This window comes from Anolis sagrei, chromosome 5 (assembly GCF_037176765.1).
Source record: "Anolis sagrei isolate rAnoSag1 chromosome 5, rAnoSag1.mat, whole genome shotgun sequence".
In the NCBI taxonomy this organism is placed as follows: domain Eukaryota; kingdom Metazoa; phylum Chordata; class Lepidosauria; order Squamata; family Dactyloidae; genus Anolis; species Anolis sagrei.
Genome location: NC_090025.1, coordinates 189483185 through 189495517, shown reverse-complemented (window position 1 = coordinate 189495517; position 12333 = coordinate 189483185). Strand labels below are relative to the sequence as shown.

At 42.0% G+C, this 12333-nt stretch overlaps 1 protein-coding gene across 3 annotated transcripts in view; it reads left to right on the top strand.

Moving 5' to 3' along the window:
- ITIH2 (inter-alpha-trypsin inhibitor heavy chain 2) overlaps window positions 1-12333 on the top strand; it is a 34113-nt gene that overhangs the window by 3809 nt on the left and 17971 nt on the right. For all 3 annotated transcript variants that reach the window (XM_067469329.1, XM_067469328.1, XM_067469327.1), the window contains exons 3-10: window positions 1322-1357; window positions 2490-2662; window positions 6094-6198; window positions 6811-6973; window positions 8055-8162; window positions 8356-8484; window positions 9770-9886; window positions 12092-12260. In XM_067469329.1, coding sequence (XP_067325430.1) covers window positions 1322-1357; window positions 2490-2662; window positions 6094-6198; window positions 6811-6973; window positions 8055-8162; window positions 8356-8484; window positions 9770-9886; window positions 12092-12260 — 1000 coding nt within the window. The remainder of the gene's footprint in view (window positions 1-1321; window positions 1358-2489; window positions 2663-6093; window positions 6199-6810; window positions 6974-8054; window positions 8163-8355; window positions 8485-9769; window positions 9887-12091; window positions 12261-12333) is intronic.

Sequence of the window (12333 nt, the reverse complement as noted above, 5' to 3'; positions counted from 1 at the left end):
ACTAAACTATGAAGCAATCAATCACTTTATTTATATTTCACTCCTTCCCAAAGATTGGGCTTCAAGATGATTTATACATTTAAAAATAGTAAGATCACATATAACTAAAATCATGGGACTAAGTCCAAGGATGCTGTTTTGCTTGTGCGCATCCAGAAGTAGAAATCCAAGAACCGGCATGAAGTAAATGACTTGGCCAGGGATAATGGGGTTGGAATTCAACATAGGGAATGATGCCAGGTTGGAAGGAGATGGAAGTAGAAAATTCTGGTGGAAGTGGACATTGAAAACAGAATAGAGATGGAGGGAGTGTCCATTGTTTTAGTTGAATTGCTTTTTAATAGGTGCTTATATTTTTTTTAATAATTATGTTGTAACTGAATTGTTTGCATTTTAAAAATAATCTTTTCCATCTCCAATTCCATTTCTAAGTAATGGCCAAGACTAGCCAGGAAACTCTGGAATTGCAGTCTAAATAGAGTTTCCAATTCTTGAAGTCGTTGTGTTGTCAAAGGCTTTCATGGCCAGTTTAAGCACTCTCTCAGACAAGTTTGGATGGAAAGGAATGGACTCAACATGGACATGTACAGTACAAACAAGGATTGCTGTGAGCTTTCCAGGCTCTCTGGCCATGTTCCAGAAGCATTCTCTCCTGACGTTTTGCCCACATCTGTGACAGGCATCCTCAGAGATTGTGAGGTGAGTTGGAAACTGGGCAAGTGCAGTTTATATATCTGTGGAATGTCCAGGGTAGAAGAAAGAACTCTTGTCTGCTTGACAGGCAGCAACCAGTGAGGCTTTGAAGCTGCAAGACCATTAAATTCTAATCAAGGTGGCCATTTGCAAGAGTCACGCTTGCCTCCAACAGACAAGAGTTCTTTCTCCCACCCTAGATATTCCACAGATATAGACACCCCACTTGCCCAGTTTCCAACAGACTTCACAACCTCTGAGGACGCCTGCCATAGATGTGGGTGAAACATCAGGAGAGAATGCTTCTGGAATATGGCCATACAGCCCGGAAAACTCACAGCAACCCTTGAAGTTATTGTTTGTACTGTACACATCCATGTTGAGTCTATTCCTTTTCATCCAAACTTGTCTGAGAGTGCGCTTAAACTGTCATGGCTCAATACCATGGAATCATAGGAGTTGTAATTTTACAAGGCCTTCAACCTCCTCTGTGCCTCATCAAACTACAACTCCAGGATCCCATAGATCTGAACCCTGGCATTAAAAGTGGTCTTGAACTGCATTAATTCAACAGTGTAGATGTACCCTGAGTTCAAATTCTCAATTCCTTTCTCATTGTGTTTTCTAGAGAAGCACATCCAATGGTGACGACTCAGGAGAATCGGTGAGCTTTCATATTGATTATTCATTTTTCTGCAAAGCAACTTCCTCCCTCCTTCCCCCCAAGTTAAACATTAGCTGGAGATCAATCCCACTATTTGCTTAGGGTTTTTTTTCTCTCCTTGCCAACTCATTTCCAGGATATTAACCAGCTGGAATTTAAATGGGAAAAAAAACCTAGTTGCCTTCTATTTCACAATGTTGTTTAAGAATGCAGGAATGCAGATTCATAAAGGCTCACTGCTCAAAAAATTGTTTATTGGATGCATTTTCCATATTGTTGTTGAAGGCTTTCATATCCGGAATCACTGGGTTGCTGTGAGTTTTCCAGGCTGTATGGCCATGTTCCAGTAGCATTCTCTCCTGATGTTTTGTCCACATCTATGGCAGGCATCCTCGGAGGTTGGGAGGTCTGTTGGAAACTAAGCAAGTGAGGTTTATATAAATGTGGGTGAAACTTCAGGAGAGAATGCATACAGCCCAGAAAACTCACAGCAACCCAATTTCCCATATTTCTCCTGAAATGGGATGCAAAAAGACCTGCATCATCACAAACTAGTGATTTAATAAATTAAAATACAGTCAGTCCTCTGTATCCACAGATTCTATATCCACTGCTTGAAAATATCACCATTAAAAAAGCAATTCTTAATTTTGCCATTTTATATACCAGTTATGGACACCTTTTTACTACAGCATTGTGTATAATGGGACCTGAACATCCACGAAATGTCCTGCAATAAAACCCCAAAAGATACTGTGAAAATAATTATTTTACTTATAGTTACAGGCTTTCCCAAGCTTAAAGAATTTCCTTATTTATTTAGTGGATTGACTTCTATGCCACCACTCACAAAAGAATGAACACATGTGTAAAAAGAAAGCCCAGTATTCGGAACCACTCCAGACTCCAATCCATTTAATCCAGCATTAATTCTAAGATTTGTGTCCTCAAGGACTTCTCATCCAACTGACAATACTTCCCCGATCCATTATTTATGGGTGTGATGCTGGTTTAATGCCTTATGTTTCCCTTTCTCAGTAATAATACATTCCTTGGGGTGTTATCTGGATGCATCCTAGAACTGCATCTAATTCTTCCTTGGAGTCCCACAATAATATTTTGCTCATTCCAGGTAGCTGGTGATGACAACATAGTCCTCCACAGCTATAAAGTCCAGTCCACCATTACATCCCGTCTGGCCAATACCATGGTTCAGACCAAAGTGGAAAACAGAGCCAGACATTCCCAGAACCTGGTCTTTGATGTCCAGATCCCAAAAGGGGCTTTCATCCACAACTTTACCATGTAAGTAAGAGCCCTTTTTGACCACTTGGCGTGCTTGACCATCTGGTGTATAAGATAAACAAGAATAATGGTTATTAGGAGGCAATGAAGACAGACTAGATAGGGAGCAGTCATGGAGAATGATCTCCTTTCCAAGTTTTGTTGGAGTCTAACTCCCATCAGCCAAAAGTAGCTGAGGCTCATGAGACCTAGGACCTCACCACATGGAGCGTTTTCCCTGTTGTAGGACACATTTCAAGGACAAAGTGGCATGAAGCTCATCAGATGATGCTTGCCTGCTTCCAGCTGTTATCTGTTGTCTTTCATCCTTGAAATGGAGCTGAAGTGTGCTGAAAGAAGGGAGTACAGAACATTTTTATTTATTTGATTTGTATACCGCTACTCCCAATTTGGCTCAGAGCGGTTTACAGCAGTAGATTAAAACAATACAATTAACAAGAACAATACAATAATACAATACAATACAAAATACAATAAAACAAGAACAGACATAGTCCTGAGTTATTCACCCATCGAAAGCTTGTCGGAAGAGAAAGGTTTTACAGGCTTTCCGAAAAGCAAGTAGGTCTCGGATGGTTTGGGTTTCAACTGGCAAGGCATTCCATAAATAAGGGGCCACAATCGAGAAGGCCCTCTGCCTAGTAGAAGACAGATGATAAGTCCGGATGTTGGGGACTTCAAGCAAATTTTGGTCTTTGGACCCAAGTAATCTCTGGGGTTGATAGGGAGATAAACGGGCCCTCAGATACGCTGGCCCCAAATCATATAAGGCCTTAAAGGTTAGTACCAGCACCTTGAAAGTAATCTGGTACTCTCAGTTCTTGTGGGCTTTTTCGGGCTATATGGCCATGTTCTAGAGGCATTTCTCCTGACGTTTTGCCTGCATCTATGGCAAGCATCCTAATCTGGTACTCGATCGGAAGCCAGTGCAGCTGTTGTAGAATTGGGGTGATACGACACCTCGCCGGCATCCCGGCAAGAAGACGAGCCACTGCATTTTGCACCAGCTTCATTTTCCGGATCACTGACAAAGGAAGGCCAATGTAGAGGGCGTTACAGTAGTCAAGCCTTGAGATGACCGTCGCCTGGATCACCGTAGCCAGGTCATTCCATGGATGAGAAATTGTCTTTGGAGCTCCTGGCATGCACTAGAACTATTGCTAATCCTGAAAAACATATGTGATGGGATCTGACAGTTTCGCCCATGTTAAACTGTTTTGGTGATGTAGAGGAATGGGCGTTCCTCATCATTTTGCTGTCACTGCATTTTGTCATTAATAGAAATCTAGGCTTGAAATTGTGCTCTTTTTAGCTTTTTAACGTACCACTGGTCTAATGGAGGGAAGCCAAGCTTAGCAGGATGGGATCATGGCAAAGGTGTTTATAATTACACTGGTATAATGGAAGGAAGGAAAGCATGGGAAAGACTTATCATGGCAAATGGGTTTAAAATGACATTGGTCTAATGAAGGGAAGCAAGAGGAGATTGTTGCAAAGGGATTTAAAATTGCACTGGTATAATGGAGGGAAGAAAGGCATGGGAAAGACTTACCATATTTATTTATTTATTTATTTACAACATTTCTACCACTCCCTTCCCAACCCCCGAGGGGGGACTCAGAGCGGCTAACACTGGCAACAATTTGATGCCACAATATCACAATGAAGAACAATATAAAACCATAAATACACAACAGATTAAAAACAATGACATTAGTTATACAATCACATAGCCGTTTCCATTATTATAACAATTATATGGTCCAGTTCAGTGTCCAAAGTGTTGATATTGCTGCTAGCCAAAGGCCTGGTTCCACAACCACGATTTCAGTTCTTTCCTAAAGAAAAGGAGGAAGGACGCCGATCTAATCTTGCTGGGGAGCGAGTTCCACAAGCAGAGGGAGGGGAGTCACCACTGAGAAGGCCCTGTCCCTAGTCCCCACCATTTGCGAGGCTGGTGGGACCAAGAACAGGGCCTCCCTTGTGGATCTTTAACTACGAGGTGGAACGTAGAGGGAGATAGAATCATAGAATCATTGAGTTGGAAGAGACCTTGTGTGCCATCCAGTCCAACCTTCTGCCAAGAAGTGGGATCAAGAACAGGGCCTCCCCTGTGGATCTTTAACTACAAGGTGGAACGTAGGTGGAACGTAGAGGGAGATAGAATCATAGAATCATTGAGTTGGAAGGGACCTCATGGACCATCCAGTCCAACCCTCTGCCAAGTAGTAGGAAAATCACATTAATGGTAAAGAGGTTTAAAATCCTTCCCCTTTCCCCTCAAATGGGATGAGGTGCATGGTAATCTCGGCTTTAGGTATCGAAGTTTTCCCTGATTTTTAAAAAAAATGTAATACAGAAAGGACAGGGAAAAGGATTCCTTGTGTGATCGTTCTTAATGTGGGTAACAATGGGCAAAAACCTGTGAAACATGTGTGATGGAAAGACAGAACTTGACACGGGATGGTTGGGTATCTAATGGTATGATTCCCTTTGCTAGAGAGACAGCCCCCAACACTTCTCAATGTCCATGTGATGAGGTTCCTAGAGTCTAGCACCCAAATTGATTCCCAAGTTTTGGTTAAAAGGAATACCTGGTCTCATTTTTTTTATTTGTTTGATGCAGATATACTATGACCAACATATTTGTGAGACCACTAGCCAGGGTCCAATAAAATATAACCTCTCAAGGTCCTCCAACATAACTATGGCATTCTTGGGCTGAAGTTCCTTAATTTCAATAGGGCTCACTGTAATTCATGGTTCTGTACATCCTCTCAAGGTCTGGGAATTTATCTCCTATGGATATGGGGTGTGATCTTGTTCTTGCTCCTAAAATGGGACTCAAAGGGAGAAGCATCATAGCAAACCAGGGATTTAATATAGCGGTTTAAGGGTTATATTGGGACTCTGGAAACACTGCTCAGCCATGGCAACCAATTGGGCGACACTCTTTCAGCCTCAGAGGAAGGCAAAGACAGTCTACTTCTGAAAAAATCTTGCCAAGAAAATCCTTTGATTTAATTTGTTTAATTTTTGAATAAAAATGTTGACATTTGCCAATGCTTTCTCAAACTGAAGAGAGGAATATGATTCTTGGAGAAGATGGTACATTTCCCTCATCCTTGTTGTGTTTGGAGGTCTGAGCTCTTAGAAGAGTATACCCAAATGTCTAGATGTTCAACAGTTCTTTCCAAGGTGCATCTGAGAAGGATAGAACAATTGGACATGGACACATAAGGAACTGCAAGAATAATAAACCCTGCAGCTTTTAAGTATCTTAATATAGTCTTACATCTGTGAGAAATCATGCTTCCAAACACAACAATCCCAAGTTGTGATGAAAATACTCTCCTACCTTTTGGGGTCATTGCACTTTCCCTTGCTAATGATGAGATGTCCTGTTTTTGAGCTGGGTTTCTCCCTTACAGGAATGTCAATGGAATCACATTCACTAGTTCGGTGAAGGAAAAATCTGCAGCCAGAAGTCAGTATGCTCAAGCCAGAGCCAAAGGCAAAGCTGCTGGGATACTGCGGTAGGTGAATCAGACATATTGCACAGTTCATTCTTCATTTCCACATGCCAGATATATGAAATATGAAATAGGAAGTATATCTGTTAGCTTTGACAAATGAAACAAAGGGATGTGAGAAGGTTATGTTTTCTACCACTTTGTAACAATTGAGCTGGTCCAATTGATTTATAGGATTTTTTTTTTTGACCAGGGACCACTTTGGCCATGGACCACTCTCCAGCAATAGTACCAAAAGGGTTATGAATCAGTTTTTGGTCAACTTCAATTTGGTTTGGTTATTTGGGGGTGCTGATTCAGAAAATTGCATTGGATAAACCACATCAGCTCTAGTTTCTGATACAGAACATATGCCATCCAGTAGTTGCCATCTGCTCACCCACAGAAAACCATATTTAATAAGCCTCAACACTATATGAGGTTTTTGCGAGACTAGCTGCTCCTGTTGCAATGGTGTAGTAACAGACCCCTGGTGGTCCACGGACAACAGGTTGGGAAACACTTATTTAGAGCCTGGTGAATATTAAGGGATCCTTCAAACTCCATCTAATTTCTGGGTAACATTGTGGTGATGTATTGTAAAGTTGTTGTTTATGTATTCCTTACTGAATTCAGGAGCAATGCCCTTGACATGGAAAACTTCAAAGCTGAACTCAATGTCCCAGGAGGAACCAAAGTCCAGTTTGAAATCCACTACCAAGAGCCAATCCGAAGGAAACTCTCAACCTACGAGTACATTATCCCTGTGCAGCCAGGAAGGCTGGCCAAGCACTTGGAGGTAAGACGAAGGACATTGGGCTAAAACCCCAGAGAAATGCTGTCAGTTAGTGAAGACAGAGGAAAAGAGGGATAATTGAGGGTTAGGAGCTACTTTAGACTACATATTTATACCTTTTTTGGTGCACCCCAAGTGATGAAAGGCTTTTGTTTCCATAACACTTTACCTGTCCATTTTGCATCTAGCAAGCTAAACATTGACTCAATTTTCAGATCCAGTTTTGGAGGCACAAAATTCTTAAGAAATCCCGTTATGTGAGGAAAAATAGAATTGAGAGGTGGATTCACATGAATCTACTTCTCCCTTAATGTCTAGATTGGATTACAGGAAGAATTGTATTGTAAATAAGCAAATGAAAGAAGTATGGTTTGCAAAGATTTGATTCTTTCCTAGTCTAGCCAGTCAATCAACTACATGTTGGATAAGGTAGATTTTGGCGTATGTTGCAGTGTATTTCTCTCAACCTAGGAGAAAATGTGCAGGTGTTCAAGACTGCAGCTAGCCTAGTCAAGGTTAAAGTGATCTGTCAATGACCTCTCATTCAGATGGCTGTAAAGACAGTGTTGTATAGTGGTTTGAGCACTAGACTACAACTCTGGAGATCAGAACCCGTGTCCTGCTCAATCATGAAAACTCACTGGGTGACCTTAGGAAAGTCACATTCTTTTAATCTCAGAGGAAGGCAAAGGCAAATCCCTTTGCAAGATTATATTTTGTATCATTTCATCACAATTTATTTAGAGGTTGGTGAATCTTAAAGAATTCTTTAGGCCATACCAAATTATCTTTCCATTCAAACACCTTAGGGCAGCCATACATAGAAAATGAAGGTTCACAGCAATAACAATACCCCGAAGAACTGCCTGGAAATGACTGCTAATGCAAAATGGGACAACTAGACCTTTGTCTAGTTTTCTAGAGAACATGTAGGAAAAGTTTATTTCTGAGGACTAGTTTAATTCAGGGTGCTAGTCCATTCCCACAAAGCCCTTATGGTTCATAATTTATGGTGATGATCCAAGTCCATGTAAGATGCTTCACTGTGTTGATTTCTACCCCTTCTCCCTTGCTTTTCCTGTAGGTGGACATTCACATCATTGAGCCTCAGGGTCTCAGTTTTGTTCATGTTCCTCAACTGCCTGCTGAAGAGGCTGTGGGTGTTCCTACTATCACCAAAGGAGAGAAGAAGGTAATGAAGGAGAGAAGGAACCAGTCCTGCAAGAGCAGCAGCTTCTAACCAGCAACTCTTGGGTGACAAGTGTGGGGATGGAGTTAAGATGAGCTTGGATATGGAACCTCTGTTTAGAGGTACATGAAACTCTTATCAGAACTTGGAGAAGCTACTTGTCAAAAGACCTACCTCTGTTTCTTCTCCTTTCAAGGCTCATGTGTCCTTCAAACCAACAGTGGCCCAGCAACGGAAATGTCCCACCTGCTCTTCTACCACTATTGATGGCAATTTTGTGGTGACTTATGATGTTAAAAGAGAGACCAAAGCTGGAGAATTAGAGGTAACACTGCTGACCCAAATGTTCGGGAAGGAAAGGGGAGAGAAGACATTGTTAGTACCAATAGGATTTTGGCCTGCATCAATAGGAGCATACTGTCTAGATCTAGGGAAGTAATGCTACCCCTCTATTCTGCTTTGGTTAGACCACACCTGGAATATTGTGTCCAATTCTGGGCACCACAATTGAAGAGAGATATTGACAAGCTGGAATGTGTCCAGAGGAGGGCGACTAAAATGATCAAGGGTCTGGAGAACAAGCCCTATGAGGAGCGGCTTAAGGAGCTGGGCATGTTTAGTCTGAAGAAGAGAAGGCTGAGAGGGGATATGATAGCCATGTATAAATATGTGAGAGGAAGCCACAGGGAGGAGGCAGCAAGCTTGTTTACTGCTTCCTTGGAGACTAGGACGCGGAACAATGGCTTCAAACTACAAGAGAGGAGATTCCATCTGAACATGAGGAAGAACTTCCTGACTGTGAGAGCCGTTCAGCATTGGAACTCTCTGCCCCGGAGTGTGGTGAAGGCTCCTTCTTTGGGAGCTTTTAAACAGAGGCTGGATGGCCATCTGTCAGGGTGATTTGAATGCAATATTCCTGCTTCTTGGCAGGGGGTTGGACTGGATGGCCCATGAGGTCTCTTCCAACTCTTTGATTCTATGATTCTAGGAGAAAGATGGCAATTATTTTCAAAGTAGTAGCAAGGTTAGTCTGTCACAACATTAAAAAAGAAAGAAATTCCTTGTTTAGACCTCACCTGGAGTGCTGTGTCTAGTTCTGGGCAACACACTTTAGGAAAGATGTTGACAAGCTGGAATGGCTCCAGAGGAAGGTGGCTGAAAAGCTCAAAGGTCTCAAAGACAAGCACAATGGAGAGAGGGATTTCCAGAGAAGTCTAGAAAAGTATCCCATCTTCAATGTATTGTCGAAGGCTTTCATGGCCGGAATCACTCAGTTCTTGCGGGTTTTTTCGGGCTATATGGCCATGTTCTAGAGGCATTTCTCCTGACGTTTCGCCTGCATCTATGGCAAGCTTCCTCAGAGGTGAGGTGACCTCACCTCTGAGGAAGCTTGCCATAGATGCAGGCGAAACGTCAGGAGAAATGCCTCTAGAACATGGCCATATAGCCCGAAAAAACCCACAAGAACTGAGTATCCCATCTTCATCTCTTGAAGAGTAATTGCTGATAGTCATTGGAACAATCTTTTGGCATTCTTTTGTATTCCTATGAAAACGTTCCTCTGAACTGAAATGTATGAATTTATTTTTCTCCCTGGTTTAATTCTGCAGATCTTTAATGGTTATTTCATCCACTACTTTGCTCCTGATAATCTGGATCCTCTGCCAAAAAACATCCTCTTTGTTATTGATGTCAGTGGCTCAATGTGGGGACTGAAGATGAGGCAGGTAAATGGAAGTGGCTGGGGGATTACTCTTATGAAACACTGTCTGGGTACAAAAGATGTATTGTTGTTAATGATATTTGATCCTACTTCCCAACAATGAATTGTCACTGAGATATATAATGTGGAGGTGTTCATCTGGGCTTCCACATTAAAGGAAGCTGACGCATCATAGGCAAGGGGCAGAGATAGTAGGCAGCAGGGCTACAAGGGTAGATCTTGATGGGGTCCAATGCATATCCTGTCCTTTTCTGTGTGGAGATAAAACCTAATGTGTTCATTTGGCCTTATTCCCAGGAAAGTATTTCAGTGGTATACTTTTTATGCATTAGGAGGAGAAATGCAGAGGCAAGAAAGTGTTGTAGTGCAATGTTGGAACCTCTCAGATATTATTCTTGGCATTTTTGGTGGAATTCAGGATTTCATAACATTGAGTCCTGACAGTTAAAGAGGTGCCACACTGCATCTTGAGAATCAAATTAGATAATATGTCTATCAATATTTTCTCAGAGGTGATACCCCAAGTGATGAAACACATTAGTTTGTCATTGCATGTGATTGTTCTTATCTTTGTCTCTTGCATTTGGCAGCATGTTTTGCTTTCAATTGGTCACTGGAAGGTAAACGTGGGCTTAATTTACATGTCTAGTTACTGTAGCTCATATCTCTGAGGATATCTCATTGTGGGAAGGAAAATGATAGAGAATATGCCTCCTTTTTACAGTGTAATTTGGACGCACAGCAGAAAGAATTGTGCGCTGTGAGTTGTCTGAGTTGTAATCACTACACAACATGACCTTCTTAGGAAGCAGAAGTAAAGGGTGAAGAATATAACAGGAATGGGAAGTTGACCCTATTGATTATTATCTTGCTTCAGGTCAAAGATGCTTGATAAACAGGGAAAGGGTCCCCATCATGACCTAGTTGATTCATAGATTGAATAAGTATAACTTACCTTCCTAACTCTGTTTATTTATGCCCATGCTTTGTGTATCCCTCCAGCTGAATGTGAACTCAACTAATTTAAGATGTCACCAAAATAGGATGGTTGCATGAGAAAGAAGCCAGGGTTGATGTGCCTCAAATAGTTGAATGGAAAAGGGATGTTTCAACAAGTGAAGTTGGGGAATGGGCTTGGTTTGATCTGGAAAAGTAAAACACAGTAAGCCCTGGGCATTGGCACCAAACACCCATTTAACCAAACACTGTCTTCTTCATCTTGATAGAATCATCATGACAAGATGTTGCCTTCCAGATATTGTTGATTTGTTCAGGCTGATAAAAGAGTTTTATATGGAGAATGAAAGCGCCTTGGTAATCTATCATGAGTTTATGGGATTCCAGAGTAATCAACACTGGAGGGCCAGATAACCCTCTCTGCATAGGTGAATCCTTGTCATATAAACACATTCCAGCGAAATAGCTGTAGAGTCATACACTTCTTCATTACTACTTAACTCACATTTAAACTTCTGTCTAATAATAAGACTCAGTATGCAATACCACGAGTATCATCTTCCCATCTTTCTGCTTTATGTGTTGTTCATTCGTTCAGTCGTCTCCGACTCTTCATGACCCCATGGACCAGCCCACGCCAGAGCTCCCTGTCGGCCGTCACCACCCCCAGCTTCTTCAAGGTCAGTCCAGTCACTTCAAGGATGCCATCCATCCATCTTGCCCTTGGTCGGCCCCTCTTCCTTCTTCCTTCCACTTTCCCCAGCATAATTGTCTTCTCTAGGCTTTGCTGTCTCCTCATGATGTGGCCAAAGTACTTCAACTTTGTCTCTAGTATCCTTCCCTCCAATGAGCAGTCGGGCTTTATTTCCTGGAGGATGGACTGGTTGGATCTTCTTGCAGTCCAAGGCACTGTCAGAACTTTCCTCCAACACCACAGTTCAAAAGTATCTATCTTTCTTCGCTCAGCCTTCCCTAAGGTCCAGCTCTCACATCCGTAGGTTACTACAGGGAATACCATGCCTTTGACTATGCGGATCTTTGTTGCCGGTGTGATGTCTCTACTCTTTACTCTGCTTTACTCTGTCTTTACTCTTTACTCTGCTTTATAAAAAGGTAAAAATAGAAAATTCATCCATTTTGCCTGCCTTCTTTTGTTGTGGTCTCCATGCTTTTCCATTCCTGAACTTACCTCAGTGTTGCTGCCAGTTCGAGTCCTTAATCAGCTTACTTGGCAAACCGCTCCTTTCTGCAGACAGTTGAAGCCATGAAGACCATCTTGGATGATCTCCGCTCCAATGACCAGTTTTCAGTCCTTGACTTCAATCATAATGTGCGATGCTGGAGGGACAGTTTAGTGCAAGCCTCCAATGCGCAGACTCAAGCAGCTAAGAAGTACATTGAAGGAATCCATCCCAATGGAGGTGAGTGTGATGCTAACGAAGATGTAAGAAATAGATCAGAGTGGACACCTGCCAGGGGTTGGGGAGTCACATT